At 43.1% G+C, this 21885-nt stretch overlaps 1 protein-coding gene across 1 annotated transcript in view; it reads right to left on the bottom strand.

Moving 5' to 3' along the window:
* The window catches only part of pid1 (phosphotyrosine interaction domain containing 1), a 70586-nt gene extending 49036 nt beyond the window's left edge, over positions 1-21550 (bottom strand). The window contains exon 1 of the mRNA XM_048604743.1: positions 21403-21550. Coding sequence (XP_048460700.1) covers positions 21403-21537 — 135 coding nt within the window. The 5' untranslated portion in view covers positions 21538-21550. The remainder of the gene's footprint in view (positions 1-21402) is intronic.
* Between the last annotated feature and the right edge of the window lie 335 nt (positions 21551-21885).

The raw sequence follows: 21885 nt of genomic DNA, 5'->3' as shown, positions 1-21885 counted from the left end.
TGCTCCTATGATGCTGCTTGGCCTGCTGTGTTCATCCAGCCCTGCACCTTGTTGTCTCTACATAATAGGGAGTGTGTAAGGAGTAGTAGAGGGGAGAAACATTGATGTGTAAAGATCTCAGAACCTTCTGCGGCTTCATAGGAAAGGTTCTCTATAACCCACATCTACGCAGAGTTGGAAACAGAGTCCGATGTGACTCTTCTTTGGAACCCCTCGTATGTGAGGGGCTTGAGACTGGACAAACGGGGTAAGCCAGTTACAAGAAAGGACGAGACAGGTTCAGTGGGAAAGGAACAGGCTGAAACGATGGGTCTGCCAGGGCAGGCCTGTTTGGCAAGGTATATCTTAGAGAAGGGATTTACTAGACTTGACACGTTAACTCTGTTTTTCTCTCCCCGAAGCAGACCTGCTGAGTTTCTCTAGGACATTCTGTTTTTATTTCAGATTTCCGATCTCAGTCGTATTTTGCTCTTTTGAAAATTTTCCAACTCATTGGTCAATACTACTGGCATGGTAACATTTGACAGCTCCGGGTCAGACGGGTTCAAGCTTTATTCTGAACTTGAATACACAATCTACTTGATGTTCTAGAATAACAGTAAGAAGTGGCTGAATTATTGATGCCATTGGTTAAATTGTTTAAAAGTCCTTATTGTTACATGCCCTATTGCAACTTACTCCTGGGTTAATGTTCTATTGTTCATATCATACATTACACCAGTCTCTACACCCCAAAATACTTCATTGGTTGAAAAGTGCATTGTGATGTTCTGTATCTGTGAAAGGCACTATATAAATGTAAGCAATCACAGAATCCTTACAGTGTGGAAGCAGGCCATTCAGTCCATCAAGTCCACAATAACCCTCTGAAGAGTTGCCCATTACCCCCCCACCTTTCCCTGTAACCTTGCATTCCCCATGGCTAACCCACCTAATCTGCACATCCTTGAGCACTATGAGCAATTTACCATGGCTAACCCACCTCATCTGCACAGCTTTGGACTGTGGGAGAAAGCTAGAGCACATGGAAGAAACTCATGCAGAGAATATGCAAACTCCACACAGACAGGCGCCTGAGGGTGGAATCGAACTTGGGGCCCTGGTGCTGTGAGGCAGCAGTGCTAACCACTGAGCCACCATGCCACTCCAAGCCTTTTTGTTCCTTTTTTTTGTATGAAGGTAAATGCATTTTCTTTTAAACTAACATCAATGTAATGTCACTGTAGTGTTACCAGACTGTAGGGCTGCTCTCCCATAAGGTCACCATGTCTAAGGTGAGGAGAGAGCTTGAGAAGAACAGCCCTTCATGGTAGCCTCAGGCAGTATGAGACTGTTGGGGTGGACAAAGCAACGGTCAAGGCAATGGAGGTAACCAAGGGCCTGATGTCAATAACAGAAAATATCATCAAGGAGTCCTTACTCAGCTCCAGATCAGAGGAGCTCAAGCCTTATTCTGAACTTGAATACACAATCTACTTGATGGTCTAGGGAGATTATTGATGGTGTTGTCTTTTGGTGAAGCTGTTAAAGCTCAGTCAACCTCGTCATGTGGATCGGCGAGATCCCACAACATAATTTCAAGGCAAAGCTGGGAGTTCTTCTAATGCCCTGGCAAAAAGTTGCTAAAAAAGCCATTTATTTGATTACTGTTTGTCAAACTGACTGTTGCTGTCTTTAAGATCATTTTGGGATGTGAACATCACTGGCTGGCCAGCATTTATTGCCTGTTGCTGGTAGCCCTTGAGAAGGTGGGGGTGAGCTGCCTTCTTGAACCGCTGCAGTCCATGTGTTCTAGAGTGACCCATGATGCCCTTAGGGTGGGAATTCCAGGATTTTGACCCAGCGACAGTGAAGGAACGGTGATATATTTCCAAGTCAGGATGGTGAGCGGCTCGGAGGGGAACTTAAAGGGGATGGTCTTCCCATGTATCTGCTGCCCTTGTCCTTCTACATGGAAACTAACAGTGATTACATTTCAAAGTTAATTAATTGGACATGAGGTGCTTTCAGATGTCCTGAGGACCTGGAGGATGATATTTATATACTGGTCTTTCTTTCTAAAGAATAAGTCCATAAATGGAGGGAAGGTCTTACGAGGAAAGGTTGAGAGAGCTAGGGCTTTTCTCTTTAGAACGACGAAGGATGAGAGGTGACTTGATAGAGGTGTACAAAATGATCAGAGGTATAGATAGAGTAGACAGCCAGAGACTTTTTCCTAGGGTGGAGGTAGCTATTACGAGGGGGCATAGTTTTAAAGTGAGTGGAGGTAGATATAGGGGAGACGTCAGAGGTAGGTTCTTTACTCAGAGAGTGGTCGGGGTGTGGAATGCATTGCCGAAGAGGGTAGTGGAGTCAGCCCCATTAGGGGTATTTAAGCGGCTATTAGATAGGCATATGGATGATAGTATAAGGTCGGGGTGGAGGTTAGATAGACCTTAGGTTTAGGGTAAAAGTTCGGCACAACATCATGGGCCGAAAGGCCTGTACTGTGCTGTACTGTTCTATGTTCTATGTTCTATCCCATGCTCTATGACTCATTGGACAATACTACGGCATGGTAACATTTGACAGCATTGTCCTAAAGTTAGAAAAGGTACTACAATACCTAGGTAGCTGTAGTGCAATTACAACTCATTTTTATATAGATTGTTTAACATATGATAAAAGAAAAGGGTGAGGCCTACAGGTCAACATCTATGCTGTGAGTTGAAGATCTTGGGGGAGATATGAAGCAATGTATATATCACGGGCAGTGACGATGGAGGATTCAGTGCAGGCAAGGAGCTCCCTGGATGTTCAATGGGTTGTGGAGAATCTGTGAAGTATCTGAAATGAACAGACCCTGGAAGCAGAAGAGCCACCTGTCATCAGGCAGAATGTAATTTTGCTGGGGGTGGGAAGTTATCAGGGTGACTCCCAGATGTGGGCAACCCAATGTCAGCAGGGATAATTCAACTCAGTGCAACAGATGCCATTTTACTGAAGCATTCCCACATTGTGTGAGTTACAACTTTTTGTAGTCAACATATATGGTCTTGAGGAGTGGATAAGGCGTGCAGAATTGTCAAATTATCAAGTTATGTATGTGACCAGCCCTTTAAAAATTGTGACCAGCTGCATGCCAATGTTTCAGCAGTGAAAAAAAAAACTCTCTTCAGTCACATTTCGTTAGCTGTTTGTTGACCAGAAGTGGTATCATTGTGGCATTATTGGGCTTAACTGCTTTCCACAAACTTCCATTATCTCAGTGGGAGTGGGCAGAAGTGGGTGGTGGGTTCACAATTTGATTGATAACTTTTTTTTTTAGAAGCCCTACAGTGTGGAAACAGGCCCTTCAGCCCAACAAGTTCACACTGACCCTCAGAGCATCCCACCCAGACCCTATAACCCACCTAATCTACACATCCCTGAACACTACAGGCAATTTAGCATGGCCAATCCACCTAGCCTGCACATCTTTGGACTGTGGCTTTGATGAACAGTTCTGAACACAAATGTTTATATTTCATCAGGGATTTAAGAACTTGATGGTATTTCAATATTTGAATGGGCTTCCATATATCGGAGTTTCTTTTCAATATAGTGGTCTGTAATAGAAATTGAGAACTCTGTTTTACTTAATCTCAGCACAGTCTTTCATATCTACCCATAGTACATACTGTGTGAGTTTACACAGAATGTGAAGGGCAAGGGATAGTGATGGAGAGGGCAATTATACAACACAATACAGCACAGGAATAGGCCCTTCAGCCCACCAAGCCTGGACCAATTCTAATCTTTATTTAGACCCGCTATGTACTGCCCATGTGCAGTTTCTATCCCTCTGTTCTACTCCCATTTATGTGTCTATCAAGACACATCTTAAATGTGCCTGCTTTCATCTCCTCCACTGGCAGCATGATCCAGCACCTACCATCCTCTGTGTGAAATATCTTCCCCGCACTTCTCCCCTAAACATTCCCCTGCTCACTTTGAACCTGTGCCCTCTTGTCATTGACCTTTCCACCCTGGGAAAAAGCCTCTATTCACCCTATCCATGTCTCTCATAATTTTGTAGACCTCCATTAGGTCACTTTTCAGCCTCTGTCTTTCCAGTGAAAACAATGTGAGTTTATCCAACCGCTCTTTATTACTAAAACCCTCCTGACCAGGCAACATCCTGGTAAACCTTCTCTGCACCCTCTCCAAAGCATCCACATACTTCTGGTAATATGCTGGCCAGAACTGCATGCAATATTCCAAATGTGGTCAAATTAAAGTTTTGTAAAGCTGTAACATAGCTTACCAACTTTCATATTTGATCATGGTAGGTGTGCTGAATGCCTTCTTGACCACCTTATCCACCTGTGTTGCCACTTTCAGGAATCTGTGGACCTGTACACCCAGATCCAATTTGTTGATTTAAAGTTTGTATCATAGTCATAACAGGCCATAAGGATGAAAGTAGGTCATGAGTTGGCATTAGGTTTGTCTCAGGCTATATTGGGGGTGGGGGGGGCGGCAAGGTAGTACATAGATGGTCATGGCTGTGGGTGGGGGAGCGAGGGATGATGAAGGCTAGGGAGCTATGTTTAACAAAGCAACTGGGAGGAAGTGACAGAGACCAATGACACCTTGAAAGCTGGAAGATCCTGGTTGATGCTCCGATTTACATCTGGGGCAAGTTGTTGTGACTGTATCCTGCATATGCCCCTCCACCCCAGAACAGAGGTCACTCTGGGCACAGATTCGAGTGCAGTGAGCTGGAAATTTCCCACATGGCCCTCTTGGGAGCTGATATCCAGGCCAATGGTGGAGATGAAACGTTGGATGATCCACTGGTTGTCCATTACAAGAGCTGGAAGATTGCCAAGTAACAGTGACCATTAGAAAATAGTAACAACAGCTCAGTTGAAAATGTGGGTGTTGAGCAACTGAACAGTAGTGATGGGTAAAGAGGTGCTATAACGGTTGTTAGCATTCCAGGTAGGTAAGTCACCAGGCCCAGATGGGCTGCATCCTAGATTGCTTAGACAGGTAAGGGAGCAAATTGAGGAGTTGTTGACGGAAATTTTCCAGGCCTCTCTGAATACAGGATTAGTCCGAAGGGACTGGAAGATTGCAAATGTGATACCATTGTTTAAGAAAGGGGCAAAGGATAACCAGGATATGGCAGACCTGTCAGCTTGATGTCACTACAGGGAAAATTGATGGAGGCCATAATATGGGATAAGGTAAATACACACTTAGAGAAAAACCACAGTCAACAGGGCTTTGTCAAGGGCAGGTCACGTCTGACAAATTTAATTGAGCCCTTTGACAAGGTGACACAGGCAGTGAATGAGGGTAGTGCTGTGCATGTTGCACATTTGTACTTTCAGAAAGCATTTCTTACAGGGCCACATGGCAGGTTGGTTAGCAAATTAGAAATGTTTGGCACTGATGGGTCCTTGGCAACATGGATTAGAAGTTGGCCAGAAGATAGGAAACAGAGGGTAGGTACAGATGGGCATTTCTCAGATTGGAAATGAGTTGAAAGTGGTGTTCCCCAGGAAACAATGCTGGGACCTTTGCTTTTTCTGATTTATATAAACAATTTGGAGATGGGTATTGAGGGAAAAATGTCTACATTTGCAGATGATACTAAGCTAGGGAGAATAGTGATTTGCGAGGATAATGCAGAGCACCTTCAGAGGGACATTGACAAGTTGGTCAAATGGGAAGACACCTGACAAATGAATTTCAATTCAGAGAAATGTGAGGTAGACGAAACATGGAGAGACAATACAGGCTCAATGGTACAACTTTGAGGGGAGTACAGTCACAGAGGGATCTCAGGGTTCATATGCATGATTCTCTGAAGGTAGCCTGGCCAGTTGAAACAGTAGTTAAACCCAGTTTTGATGAAGGGTGTAAACTTGAAACACCAACTTTCCTGATCCTCTGACGCTGCCTGAACTGCTGTGTTCCTCCAGCTGCACACTATATTGGAACAGTAGTTAAGGTGGCTTATAGGATCCTGGGGTTTATAAATCGAGGCAGAGAATATAAAAGCAAGGAAGTGATGTTATACCTCTACAAATCATTGGTCAGACCACATTTGGAGTACTGTGTTCAGTTCTGGGAACCTTATTTAAGGAAGGATGTTAAAGCCCTGGACAGAGTGCAAAGGAAACTTACTAGAATGATACCAGGAATGAGGGATTTTAGATACAAGGGAAAATGAGAGAAATTGGGCTTATTTGACTTGGGACAGAGAAGATTAACAGGTGATCTCATTGCGATGGTCAAAATTATGAACAATTTTGACAGACTAAGGAAGGATATTCTGTGTCCATTAGTTGGTATGTCAGTAACTAGGGGTCACAATTTCAAGCCTGCCAGCAAGAGAGCTAGCACTGAGATGAGGAGAAACTTCCTTACTCAGAGAGTTGTTAGGGTTTGGAACGTGCTCCCTGGGAGAATGGTGGAAGTGGATTCCATAAGAGCTTTCAAAAGATATATATATTTGAAAGTGATGAAGTTAGAGGGCTATGGAGATAGGGCTGGAGAGTGTGACTAGCTGGGTAGCTCTTTGAGGAAGCAGTACAGATATAATGGATTGAACGGCCTCCTTCTTTACCGTAAAAGCTTGTGGTTCTATGAAAGTATTTGAGTGGATGAAACTGGTGGCACCAGAGGTGGGAATGAAAACATCAGTGACAGTGGGGGAGAACCAGGGAAGGAGAATATGTAGGAGTAGCCTTGTTAGTGTTTGGAATTGTAAGGTTTTGCTAATACATTAATTTTTGTAGGGCTATGTTGGTCTGAAGTAGCATTTTAGGATTTCGCCTTAGCTACCTTCTGGAACAGTTTAGTTTGAATTTCTGCCAATAATACAGTCAAGACATCTACTTGGGGTAAAAGGAGGTAAGGGTTTGGGTTAACAAGTTGTGTCTGTTTTCAGTATACTTGTACAACATAAGGTCTGCTTGTTAGCTTGAAATAAATAACTAAAGCCTTTGACCTTAGCAGCTGGAACAGGGTATAGCTTCGATCTTGAAAATATTTAGCTTCCTAACTGACTTCTGAGGTGATGCACTTGGGCTGAACAAACAAGGCAATGGAATACACGATGACCAGAAGGACTCTGGGAAGTACTGACAATCAGAGGGACCTGGGTGTGCATGTCCATCAGTCCCTTTAAGTAGTGGGACGAGTAGATAACATGATTTAAGGTACCTGCCTGAGGCATTGTGTTTAAGAGCAGGGGGGTGATGCTGGAACTGTATAAAACATTGGTGAGAGGTCACAGCAGGGGTACTGTGTGCAGTATAGAATCCACATCAAAGGAGGGATGTGATTGCACTGGAGAGCGTGCAGTGGGAGATTTACCAGGATGTTGCCTGGGCTGGAGAGTTTCAGTGATGAAGAGAGATTGGACAGACTGGGATTGTTTTCCTTAGAGCAGAGGAGACTGAGAGGGGTCTTGACTGAGATGTATACAATAATGAGGGGCATAGATTGGGTAGACAGAAAGAAACCTTTCCCCTTGATGCAGGGATCAATAGCCAGGGGTATAGATCTAAGGGAAGGGACAGTGGATGTGACGAGAAAAACATTTTCAGCCAGAGTATCTGAAACTTTCTTGCCTGTAAGGGTCATAGAGGCAGAAACCCTCAATGAAGAAGTATTTAGATGTGCATTTGCAATGCCAAGGCAACAAGGCTGGCAAATGGGATTAGAATAGTTGGGTGGTTGAGTTGACTAACGCAGAATCAATGTGCCAAAGGACCTTTCTCCGCACTTAGGTCTCTATGACTCTATAACTCTTTTGACTTCATGAAATAACTAAAACTAGGAAAAAAAAATCTATATTTATAAAGGGCAAACTGATAGGATACTAGGAAGTTTTGTCCCTAATTATTAATGTTCCTGGGGACATTAGGTGAATGGTTTATATGAGAGCTGACATTGTTGAGAAAAGGATGTAAAAGGAGTGTTCATACAACTTATTGCGTGTAAGAGGAGTGTCAGTTGTTTGCACAATGAAAAGTTAGCTCCTAGGGCCCTAAAGAATATTGATAGGCATTTGTTCAGCCTACAGACCTCCTGTTACAAAGGTGTGGTAACCCCAAAAAACTCTAATCTGAAGGAATATAATGCAGTCAGAATTAGGAGTAAGAATTGGAGAGGAAAGGCATCACTAGGGCAGGCAATATTCACTCAACCCTGGGATTTGAAAGAGAAACAAATTCTGTACTGTCTTCACTGGGTTTTAGTTAAGTACTGCTTACTACACTGTACTTAATTCATAAATACTGCTTGCTCGCATCGCATTATATCACACACATCGAGGACCCCATTGTTATAAATGAAGAATTCACAACTTCAAGATTTTATGTAAAAGGGTTGTAAACTTCCAAACCCCGTAAACTTACAGAATATGGGACTGAAGCTCAGGTTCAGAAACAAACCAGATAAAGTTCTGAAGAAGTGTCACTGGACCCGAAACAATAACTCTCCTTTCTCTCCATGGATGTAGCCAGACCTGCTGAGATTTTCCAGCAATTTCTGCTTTTGTTTCTGATTTCTAGCATCTACAGTTCTTTTTTTTTTGCAAATCAGTGTTCTCAGTAGGTGGAAGCCAAGAAAATATTTTGGCTTTATAAATTATTATATTTTGCTGATGAACGTACAAAGAATTCCTTGTCCTTCATCATCAAATGAACTGTGGATCTAGACTAAAACCTAAAAGTTGTGACCTCAGACCTTGCCATGGAAAGTTATGAAATTAAATTTAACATTATTAAAATAATTTAATATTTAAATTTAACATTGGTTACATTTTGACCAAGCCAGCACATAGCTCTAGTTCTCATTGTGCTGTAGCTTTCTATGAAATTGAGATGGCAAACAATTCCATTGTGCAGACAATTACAATGGAGCATATTACCACAAAGTGTGCTGTAGTTTAAGGTGGCACCCTACCATTACAAACCTCAAAGTGCATTTAGTAAAGTTACTGATGGATTTTGAGGTTTCTGATAACAATCATTATTGTAGATATTTGCAGGAGTCAGCAGGCACATGTACGGGGTCTTGAGAAATTAAGGTACATGTCAAAGCTGATTTTGTTTGGAAATGCGTACATTAGATAGAAAGTGGGGCCCTTGTGGCATTCTTCCCCCCTTTATTCATCCATATGATGAGGGCATCACTGACCAGGCAGCATTTAGTACCCATCCCTAATTGCCCAGAGGGCAGTTAAGAGTCAACCACATTGCTGTGGGTCTGGAGTCACATGTACGCCAGACCGGGTAAGGATGGCAGTTTCCTTCCCTAAAGGACATTAGTGAATCAAATGGGTATTTTCCTTTCCCTGACAACAATGGATTCATGGTCATCATTGGACTCTCAATTCCAGATATTTTATTGAATTCAAATTCCACCATCTGCCATGGCGGGATTCAAACCCAGGTCCCCAGAACGTTATCTGGATCTCTGGATTAACAGCCCAGCAATAATACCACAAGGCCATCGCCTCCAGTGCAGTGGTAATGTCCCTCCCTCTGAGCCAAGTGGCCTGGGTTCGAGTCCCACCTGCTCCAAAGGTGTATAATAACATCTCTGCTCGGGTTGATTAGAAAATATCTTTGACAGAAGATGCAGTCAGACTATACTACAATCTTACTGTCCTTGTGATACCACAGAGTCTGAACTTCAAGAGCAACTTAGGTTCTTTGTATGAAACTTACAAATAAGGCAGAACGGTTTCAAAGCATTTGCAGTCGCAGGGAAATTGACATTAGAGGGCAACATATCAGACCATGCACAAAGGAATTCAGTTACTGTGGGAGTGAATCTGCTCAAACATATTATCTAAAAGTCCAGACAGACGGAAACATATGCAGAGCTCGTTTGCTCTGATGGTTAGATGAGGCATGTATTAAGATAAGCTAACAAGCAGTAGCTGATAGAAAGTGAATTATGGTTTGACAAGCTGAAATGGTATGTCTCAGGAAAACCACTTTGACTCTCCTGTGGTTTGATTTAAGTGTTTCTCAACATTTTTCATCAGCAATGGTGACCTTCTTTATAAAATTTAATACATGTGAAAGCTTGGGCCTGGCAGGCTTGCAAGATCAAGAAGCTCAGTATGTACCTGCTCTGTGTATCACAGCACCTACTCAATACACACACTCTATCACTGACATTGTTACAGCATAAGATGTAGGGGCAGAATCAGGCCATTCAGCCCATCAGGCTGCTCTATCATAAATCTGGTAATCATCAACTCCACTTTGCTGTCTTTCCCCATAATCCTCGATTCCCTTACTGGTTAAAAATATCTCTATCTCAGCCCTGAATATACTCCAGATTAAGCCGCTGCTTGTTTAAGACAGAGAGGAGGAAGAATTTCTTCACTCAGAGGGGATTGAATCCGTGGAATGGTCTATCACAGAGGGCTGTCGTGGCTGGGCCATCCCTTTGTGATGAAACATTTGACATTCACTATCCTTTCAGAGAAAAAATTCCTACTCATTTCTGTCTTAAAAGTGCAACTCCTTATTCTGAGATTATCTAGTGGGACCTTGTATGGCTCTAAGGGCTGTTTGCCTTGACCAGTGAGTTTGGAATAAAGAGACAAGTCACATCAGACTGAGCTAAAGAGAAATTTCTTCATTCAGCGGGTGATGGATCTTTGGCATTCTCTACCCACAGGGCCATGAAGCTCAGTTATTGTGGATGCCCAAGACAGAAATCAATAGACTATAAGATGTTATTGACAGCAAAAGGTTTGGGGATAGTGTGGGAAAGTGCTATCGATGTAGAAATTCAGCCGTGATGCATGATGGTGGGACAGGTTACAGGGGCCAGATGGCTGGCCGCTGCTGTGTGTTTCTGTGGATAAAGGGTGCCACCCATTTAGATTTCATGGCACCAATATGTAATCATCTTAAACTTTATCATCTTTACTCTTAATAATCCAGTGTAATGTGTTCCTTCTAGTTCCAAGAATGATAATTAATCTGCTTTTGTCATCCTGTCTGTTCATGAAAAATAAACTCATTTTTCTATAGAAGGCCTCAGATATAACACTGCTTCAATGCTTTCCGACAACACATTGGAGATTTGGATCATAATGGGAAGCTAGTTGGCATGGATGAGTTGGATCGAAGGGTCTGTTTCTATGCTGTACAACTCTATGACATTACTAACATAGCTCTGTATGTTAACAATCTGTAACACAGCGTAACCTCCATACGTTTCACAAATCTCTCATGTACCATGCACCTTCGACTGTGCTTTTTTTTTAACCTTCTTCCCTAACTGTCCCTTACATTCCACCATGCTATTTGGTGGAGATGGGTTGGAGAATGCGTTCGATGGAGGCTAGTCACTTAATATCGATAGCTTTCCATATGGGAGTTGTCCTGGCAGAGATGGTGTGGTGGGAAATGTCCCTGCCTCTGAATCAGAAACTCTGGGCTCAAGCCCCAATCCAGGATTCGATGGCCAAGGAAGGTGCATTCATAACACTGCCAAACAGGTTTAGTGCTGACCTATAAATCCCTCCATTACACGCCAATGGCCGGTGGTAAGAACAGGCAAGATTCCAGGTCAGAGATAGTAGGAACTGCCGATGCTGGAGAATCTGAGATAACAAGGTGTAGAGCTGGATGAACACAGCAGGCTAAGCAGCATCAGAGGAGCAGGAATGCTGACGTTTTGGGTCTGGACCCTTGATTCCAGGTCAGCTGTGTGCTGGAAGGAAAACTCCAGCCCCTACCATTACCACCCATAGACCAACGCCACAAGATGCATGTTGCCACAGCTGGCTGGACAGATGGTATGGATCAACTTGATGCCAACATCATGGGCTTGGAGTCCTATTCCAACTGTGGCAGGTAGAGGCAAGGGTTACAGGGGATTAAAAGAAGCAGGGAAGTGGAGTTGAGAATGATTACATCAGCCATGGTCCTTTCGAATGGCAGAGCAGCCATAATGGGCCGAATGGCCTACTCCTACACCTACATCAAATGACCTGCTCCATGCTGGAGCCGTGATGGGGATTGTAGTGCTGTGGCTCAGTCCTGGCTTCAGGCACAGAGGTCGAGAAGAGCTCACACAGCTTTCACACAAATCCGGTCCAATTTGAAGCTGGTGGAGCAGCCACACGCACGTTTCCCTGGGTCAGCTGCTGTGAATCGGTATGTGAAAGGTGTGTATGCCGGACTGTAGGAATTAGAGCGCAGAGGAGGGTTCTGATTGAGCCACACTGTGTGTGGCACGCAGCAGGAAGCAATGCTTGGATCATTGTCTTGAATCTTTTCCTGATTCTTTTCAGGAATGTCCATGACACGAGTTGCTGGCAGCAAAGTACAGCCCACAGGAAGGAAGGCGATTGCCAGGCCTTTGTAATCACTGACCTGCAAGCTGTTCTTGTGAAAATTCACTTTGGGACACACAGACCTTTTACAGGGAAGCCACCAGTGATGGGGCTGGTGTTAGCCAGAGGGAAGTGTGACTGACAGATTACCAACCCTCTTATCTTTGGATGACACATACGGGAGTTTCAGGACACATTCTGAAGTTACTCAGAGTAAAAACAGAGCTAACCAGGTTTGTGTAGCAGCAAAATTACCTGCTCAACTGCTCCAATCAGTTAAACAGAAAAAGAAGCCAAAACAATGAACAGGCTCATGGGGCTGAATGGCCTGGTCCTGTTCCTGTTTGTAAGATTTAAGGGCAGCTCAAGCTATGACTAAGAATAAATAATTGTGAGAAAGGTAAAAGTGATATGAGAAGGCACTCCCCCCTAACTCAGGGAGTGATGTTGTGATCGTTGGCAGAGAGATACATTCGCGGTAACTGCCACTAGTGAGGGATGGCTTAGGAAACGGCAATGTGACAATCTGACCAGCCATCAGGGAGCACAACCGAAACATGGACCAAAAATACAAGCTGCTGTTCACCCAGCGATGAATATTCAGTGAAGGATGGCTATGCTTCTCGACCGCAAATACTGAACATCTCTTGTGCGCAGATTTTGAATAATTGTGGTAAGATTTCATAAGGTACACATATTAAGGTTGTGAAAGCACCAAACCACAAAAACATCATTCTGTTTCCCCAGATATTTCCCTCAGTCCTGGTTTCTAACAGTGTGCTATTCACAGTGGTGAAAACCACAAGATAGAACCTTGCTGCGAATCATAGAATCAGTTCACACAGATAATGACCATTCAACTCGACATACCTGTATCAGCAAGAGGGAAATAACCCTAAAAGGTCAAATCAGCTGCTCTCCCATTAGAGAGAGATCACTGCTAGTGGTTTAACCTGAGGGTCACTGTACCTCAAGCGAGGGGGAGAGGTTGAGAAGGAGAGTCCTTCATGGTGACTTCAGCCAGTGTGGGAAGTGAACCCATGCTGTTAGCATCACCAGCCAGCCAAGTGAGCTAAGCAACACCCCCTCTTTTAAAAACCCCATTTGACTGGTGAAACACAGAGGCAATGAAGAGTACAGACCAGGCCATTTGACCTGATAAGCCTGTGCCGATGCTGCTTAAGGGAGCCCAGGACTCTAGATCATGAGTCTCCTCCCTCCCATCTTGTTTCATTTTGCCACTGCTGGATGAGTCACCACTGGGCGAATATTGCAACTTCCCATGTTTTTGGCATTTAAAATGCAGAATCTTTTCGGGAATCTCAGCGGGGAAAGTCAAACAGCAGCATGCTGATTTCCATGTTTAACTTCTCATGTACAAACATCAGAAGCTACAGCCTGATTTCATCATAATGACGGTGTGCTCCAATTGTCTCCCTGTTATTCTTAATGCAAAGAGTTATTCTCTCCAAAGCGAAGATGGGAATTTCAGGAGGTTAAAAAAAGTTGCAAACTATTGAAATTTTAAGTGAATGGGATCACAGGTTACATGAATTTTTGACAAGATGCTTCGCTTTTTACAAGCCAGACCATTAGTACATATTATTAAGCATGACAAACACTACAGTATACACTGAAGGAACCAAATTCACTTGAACTGACAGAATGTCTTGTAGCTGGAAACTGTGATAAACTTAAAAACTTTCAAATAATTCAACACTAATTGGGGCAGTCAATGCAAATACTTTTATAGAAATTACAGGTCACTTTTTTAAAAACTGTAAAAAGAGACCTGATGCTATGTTGTATCTTTCACAATCTTAGGATATTCCACTGGGCTCACGTAATTTTGTAAACTTCGATCAGATTGCTCCCTCAGCCTCTGACGTTTAAGTGAAAACAAAGCAATGTCGTCATTGGCACAGCGGGAAAAATAATCATTTTTGGCTCAATTTGTCTTTGAACGAACAAGGAACATGACAGAGATGAGAAATGTCTTCACCCAGAGGGTGGGGAACTTGTGGAATGCTGTGCTCCAGAAAGCGGTTGAGGCCAAAACATGGAATGATTTCAAGAAGGAGCTAGCTATAGTTTTTGGGCTAAAGGGATCAAAGGATATGGGGTGGAAGTGGGAACAGGGGACTGAGGTGGATGATCAGACATGATTATATTGAATGGGGGAGCAGGCTTGAAGGGCTGAATGGCCTAATCCTACACCAGGGGTGGCGATGGCCTAGTGGTATTATCACTTCACTATTAAACCCAGAAACTCAGCAAATGCTTTGGGGACTGTGGTTCGAATCCTGCCAAGGCAGATGATGGAATTTGAATTCAAATTTAAAGGGGAAAGGGAAAAAAATCTGTAATTAAGAACCATGAATCCATTGCTGACTGTTGGGAAAAACCCATCTGGTTCACTAATGTCCTTTATGGAAGGAAATCTGCCATCCTTACCTGGTCTGGCCTACATGTGACTCCAGACCCACAGCAATATGGTTGACTCTAAAATGGCCTAGTGAGCTACTCAATTCAAGGGCAGGTAGGGATGGGCAATAAATGCTGACCAGCAAGTGATGCCAATGTACCATGAGTGAATAAAACCAAAGTATTTCTATGTTTCATCCTTAATTCAGTGATTAGCACCCTTGAACACAGGATCTACTATTATAATTATTGTGGGGATGACATTAATAAGAATACAAAACCCCTCCAATTAGCAGTGTTACCTCTTGCTTTAAGAAGCTATGTCCTGTCTGGGGGTGGTCGGGTGGTGGGGTGTTAGTCTTAGAATTACAGCAAAGCCCAATAGGAGCAACATCAGCAACATTCCTTCACTTAAATGGCAATGGAACTGTGTAATCCTCTCTCCAGCAATGCTATGGATGCAGAGTCAGTCGCTGCAGTGTATTACAGCAAGGTGGTGATGGAGCTGAGGAACTGATTGGAGTGTCGGGGACAGTCTGGAGGATTTGAATAGCCTACCCTGGTCCTACCGTGTAATCACAGAATCTCTACAGTGTGGAAATGACTGACCTTTTCGATGCACTTTTGGACTTTTCTTGTTTGAATTGGGTGGGTTTGTGGTTCATCTGTTTTGTGCAAATATTTAACATTTAAAGCTGTTTGCTGGGGTTAGGCTGTACATCTCACAAAATCGAGTCAGCAAAACGTTGATTGGGGATCATCAACCAGGCAACAGAATCAAGCATCCTGTTTGCAATAACTTTCCGAGTTAGGTAAGGGTCAACAGGGTTCATGTTTTTTTCCCATGAACAGCAGCTTTTCTGGCCAATGCTCTGACACAGGACTGGGCCAATTGTACTATGTTTTTTTTGAAGCAAGTTGCTTGTCTGCAGTCTTTAGCGTGTTGGAATGAAAGAAAAAAATGTTTGGAAGAATGTAAAATACATTAAAAACATGCTTAAAGGACTAATTGAGAAATCCCAGAGTTCTTCATCTTAGCAAAGGTCTAACATTCTAATCACGGCTATGTTTGAAATTACAATATAAGTTTGCTGTTGAAAAAAGGGCAAAGATTAGTACAGCACAGGAGCAGGCCCTTCAGCGCACCAAGACTGCACCATCTCATGGTGCCTTTCTAAACTAAAAACCTTTTGCCTCTGCACAGTGCATATCCCTCTATTCCCTGCCTATTCATGTGTCTGTCAAGATACCTCTTAAACATTACTATTGTATCTGCCTCTGGAACCTCCTCTGGCAGCACATTCCAGGCACTTAGCACCCCCTGTGTAAAAAAAAAGCTGCCTCTCATCTTCTTTAATCTTTCCCCTTTTTACCTTAAACCTATGACCCCTAATAACTGACATTTCTACCCTGGGAAAAAGACTCTAACTGTCCATTCTATCCGTGCCTGTCATAATTTCGTAAACGTCTATCAGCTTGCCCCTCAGCATCCGATGTTCAAGTGAAAACGAACAGAGTTTGTCTGATCTTCTGTCCCAAGAGCTACAGCTTTTCCTCTGCATCTTGTACTTTCCACCTTGCTCATCCCTAAAGTAACTAGTACATTTATTTTGTTCTCACCAGAGAGCTGGCATAGTCTTGGGGAGCTAATTAGCTCAAATGATTGGCTGTCTCGTTGATACTGTGGGTGGTACCAACAGAGTAGGTTCAATTTCTTTATTCATTCATGGGATGAGGATGTCCTGGCCAGGCAGCATTTATTGCCCATTCCTAATTGCCCAGAGGGCATTAAGAGTCAACCACATTGCTGTGGGTCTGGAGTCACATGTAGGCCAGACCAGGTAAGGATGGCAGTTTCCTTCCCTAAAGGACATTCGTGAACGAGACGGGTTTTTCCGACAATCGACAATGGGTTCATGGTCATCATTAGACTCTCAATTTCAGATATTCGTTAAATTCAAATCCCACCATGTACCGTGGTGGGACCTGAACCTGGGCCCCAGAACGTTATCTGGGTCTCTGGATTAACAGCCCAGCAATAATGCCACTAGACCGTCGCCTCCCCTTCCCACACCAGCTGATGTCACCACAAACGGCACCCCTTGCCACAAGCATTGTGACCGTCAGGTTAAACCACCATGGGTTCTCTCTCCTGGGAAAGCAGCCTATTGGTCTAGTGGGACTATGGCCACTTCACCTTATTATGATCTAGAATTCCCTTACACAGCCCACCAGGCAGTACATTTAAACTAAATGGGAGAGAGTTACCCTCAGTCTATCACTAACATATCAAAGGACTAAGAAACCATTCTGGATCTCTCGTAGCTAAGTGAATAGAATATTTCATAATAATAGACTTATTTAGTTTCAGAGCATGTAACAAGTATTTCTTAATGCAATTTGAAAATATAGCTCTATAAAAACTGGTTGTTGCATCATTTCTGATGGGAGTTCGTTGAGCTGAATCTCTATCTCTTTACTTGCTGAGTACTCCCAGCTGTTTTGTTCGCATCTCAGGGCTCCAGCTTCTACAGGATTTTGTGTTCGATCCATGTTGATTACAGTCCACAGGAGACGACTTCACCTCTCCTCGTCGATGCAGACCTCTCGTCCTTTCACCCACAGCTGTATGGCATTTGGCTCTGGTGTGTCCAGTCATATGCCATGATATGGGTATGAAAACGAACCACCCAATGCTCCCCTGACTTAGCGTCATACAGCACGGAAACAGATGCTTCGTTCCAACTTGTCCATGCTGACCAGGTATCCTAAATTAATCAGCATTTGGCCCATATCGCTCTAAACCCTTCCTATTCATATACCCATCCAGATGCCTTTTAAATGTTATAATTGTACCAGCCTCCACCACTTCCTCTGGCAGCTCATTCCACACATGTGCCACCCTCTGTGTGAAAAAGTTGCCCCTTAGGTCCCTTTTAAATCTTTCCCCTCTCACCTTAAACCTATGGCCTCTAGTTTTGGACATTAAGACTTTATGAACCTCTACAAGGTCACCCCTCAGCCTCCGATACTGCAGGGAAAATAGCCCCAGTCTATTCAGCCTCTCCCTATAGCTCAAACCCTCCAACCCTGGCAACATCCTTGTAAATCTTTTCTGAACCTTTTCAAGTTTCACAACATCTTTCCTACAGCTGGGAGATCAAACTCATTAAACAAAAATCTCTGAAGTTCAGATAACTGTACCGGTTAATTTGTTTGAGTCTGTGATTTTAGTCAGGTTTTGGTAGTTAAGTCTTATGCACCAATGTGATGTGACATACACTAGGTGTCCTATCCTGAAGTAGCAGGCCATGGCCAAATGGCACTAACCAGCAATCAGGGAACTGGTGTGTTTGTAATATGCAGAGGATGGTGGTACAGTACTAATGTCACTGGAGTAGAGACTGAGACTCCCCAGGCGAGGGGTTTTAGTTCAAATCCCACTATGACAGACGTGTCATTTGAAGTCAATTAAAAAGTTATCCTCATGACCACCATGTAACTGCAGCTGATCATTGTAAAAACCCATTTGCTTCACTTCAGGTGACCTGCCATCCCTACCCAGCCTGGTCTACAGGTGGTGCCAAACCCACAGTAATGCTGTTCACCCTTAAGTGCCCTCACAGCAGTTAGGGATGGCCAATAAATGGCACGCCAGCTTGCGATCTCTACAAATCATGAATGAATAAACAAAAGTTGCCCTTTACAGATGCTGGGCATTTTCAAAACGGTTTCACACACACAGCTGAAGTTCAAAACATAAGGAGATAAAACAGAGACATAGAAACAGGAGCAAGAGTAGGCCATTCGGCCCTTGAGCCTGCTCCACCATTCAATAGGATTGTGACTGATCACCCAGCTCAGTCCCTGGTTCCAACTTTCTCCCACACCCTTTGATCCCTTTAGTCCTAAGGTATTATACCTGGCCCCTTCTTGAAGACATTCAGTGTTTTGGCCTCAACCTCTTTCCGTGGCAGAGAATTCCACACGCTCACTATAACCTGGGTGAAGACATTTCTCCTCATCTCAGTCCTAAATAGCCCACCCCTTATCCTTAGACTATGATGCCCTGGTTCTGCACTCCTGGGTCATCGGGAACATCCTTCCTGTGTTTACCCTGTCTAGCCCTGTTAGAATTTTATAGGTTTCTGTGAGATCTTGCCTCATTCTTCTAAGCTACAGTGAATACAGTTTTAACTGTTCTAGCGTCTCTTCACGTCCTGCCATCCCAGGAATCAAGTCCGGCAAACCTTCACTGCACTCCCTCCATCGCCAGAACATCCTTCCTCACATAAGGAGACCAAAACTGCACACAGTACTGCTGCAGCTGTGTGCCTACTTTCAACGACAAATGTACAAGGACACCCAGGTATCGTTGCACCTTGCCTTTTCCCAATCCATCACCATTCAAATAATAATCTGCCTTCTTGTGTGTGCTACCAAAGTGGATATCTTCACATTATATCTCATCTGCCATGCATTTGCCCACTCACTTTCCAAATCGCACTGAAACATCTGTGCACCCTCCTCATATTCCCACCTAGCTTTGAGTCATCTCCAAACTTACATATTACATTTAGTTTTCTCCTCTGTATCATTAATACATATTGTGAATAGCTGGGTGCCAAACTCTGATCCCTGTGGTACCCCAATAGTCGTTGCCTGACACTTGGAAAAACACATGTTTATTTGTACCGCCACTGGTTCCCTATCCACGTCAGTGCACTACCCACAATCCCATTCACTTTAATTTCACAAGCTAGTCTTTTACAATGGGACCTTATTGAAAAACTGCTGAAAGTTCAAATAAACCACATCCACTGGCTCCCCCGATCAACTCTATTATTTACATACTCAAAAAATTCCAATAGAGTAGTCAAGAATGATTTCCCTTTCATAAATCTATGCTGACTCCATTTGATCCTGTCTCTGCTTTCTAAGTGCTCAGCTATTTTATATTTTAAGTGCTCTTTTATAATAGACTCGAGCATTTTCCTCACCATCAAGGTCACGTCAACTGGTCTATAATTTATGATTTTCCTTCCAACTGCTCTTTAAGTAAAACTTAGCTCCCCTCCAATCCATGGAAACTGTTCCATAGTCTGTAGAAAGATGACCACTAAATGCATCCACTATTTCTGAGGCCACTTCCTTAAATACTCTGGAATGTAGATTATCAGGCCTTGGGGATTTCAGTCTTTAATCCCATCAATTTCCCCAACATCATTTCCCTTTTGATATAGATTTCCTTCAGTTCCTTTCTGTCATTAGACCAACTGCATTCCCTAACATTTTTGGGATGTTATTAGTGTCCTTTGCGAAGTCAGAACCATAATAGGAATTTAATTGGTCTGCGATCTCATTATAACTTCTCCAGTTTCTGGCTGTAGGAGACAGATATTTGGCTTCACTAATGTTTTTCTCTTCACACACCTATAGAAGATTTTACAATCAGTTTGTATGTTTCCCACATGTTTACTCTCTATTTCCCCCTCTTAACCATCCCCTTTGTCTTTCTTTGCTGAAATCTAAACTGCTCCCAGTCCTCAGCTCTGCCGCTCTTTTTGCCAATTGCATGTCCCTTCCTTGGATCTAATTAAAAATGCAGAACATAGAACAGTACAGCACAGTACAAACCCTTCGGCCCACGATGTTGTGCTGACCTATTATCCTACTAAGATCAACCTCCACTGCATACCCTACATTTTACTATCCTCCATGTGCCTACCCAAGAGTCGCTTAAATGTCCCTAATGTATCTGACTCTAAAGTATCTGACAAATTCTATCCCAAAGTTCCATTGTCAGCCATCGTAATGATGATTTCATGACACAGATTAAAAAAATAGGCTGTCCTTGAGTCAAAATCCTGCAGTTCTCTTCCCAAAGCATTGTGGGTCAACTTCCAGCAAGAGGACTGCAGCGGTTCAAGAAGGCAGCTCACCACCACCTTCTCAAAGGGCAACTAGGGACGGGTAATAAATGCTGGGCCTAGGACCCTGTAAATGAGATGAAAAAGTTTGGTGTGTTTTCGATTAATTCAGTGCAACTGTGCTCTCTCACTTTGTTGACACCAAAATGGAGAAATCAGTGTGAATGAAATAATCTCCTTCTCAGACTCAGGAGAAATGGTTTCCCCTGAATTACATTTCGACTGCAATTCTTTCAATTAGGAATGGAAGGGAGGAAGCAGTTTGTTTATCTTTCAATATTTATCATAGATTTTCACAGAGCTCACAGAGCTAAAGGCTAAGGAGCTTGGTTATACCCTGAGCCCTTCAATTTCTCGTATTTTCCTGTTACCTCTAGGGTCATGCTCATCTTCTCTGAAGACTAAAATCTGCTGGGAAGTACACAAAAGTAGAAGCCAAACAATTCTCTATGTGTAGGTCTGAGGTAACGTCTAAAAGACTCAACAACCATTTACCCGTTGGTGTGCTCTGAAGAGACCAGCTGTGTGTGATGGAGACTGGCCCTCTGTTCAGACAGTAAATGTTACACTGAGGTTAAGGAATAAAAACAACCAGACTCCTGTCCCAGCCTGTGAAATATTGTCAGTAATAAATGGCACATTGTTACTCTAAAAATAACAACTAAATTCATCAACATGCTGGGAGATATAACAAACCTTGCGCTCTGTATAAAACGGACCATTCTTTGGAGGAGCCGTTGGGGACAGTTCAATAGCTTCTGGTTCATGAAAGATGACGGTTGGTAAGGTCTCTTTCCGGAGTGTCAGAACATTCAGTTTCGTTTTCAACATGGTCTGAAAGTGCTGGAATGCAAAAGAATGAATGAGTGATTTTGAATTATCATTCATTGTTTAAACAACATTGGGATCCCCTTTAGAAAGAGGATCCTTATGGCAAAATTACAACAGCAATTCCATTTGACAGTTTCCAAAAAAATTCAGATCAAGACTTCAGGTTTTTGTACATGTCAAAATATGAACAATGAATGAATGATAATGACACAAATAAGGGAAATTGGAAAATGATTTTGAATTATGCCCATGAGCCAGAGGTGCATCAATATTTGACGAAGGAGCAGCGCTCCGAAAGCCTGTGATTTCAAATAAACCTGTTGGACTATAACCTGGTGTCGTGTGACT

This window comes from Rhincodon typus, chromosome 13, assembly GCF_021869965.1.
Source record: "Rhincodon typus isolate 14 chromosome 13, sRhiTyp1.1, whole genome shotgun sequence".
Taxonomy (NCBI): Eukaryota; Metazoa; Chordata; class Chondrichthyes; order Orectolobiformes; family Rhincodontidae; genus Rhincodon; species Rhincodon typus.
This window is presented reverse-complemented; position numbering and strand designations above follow the sequence as displayed.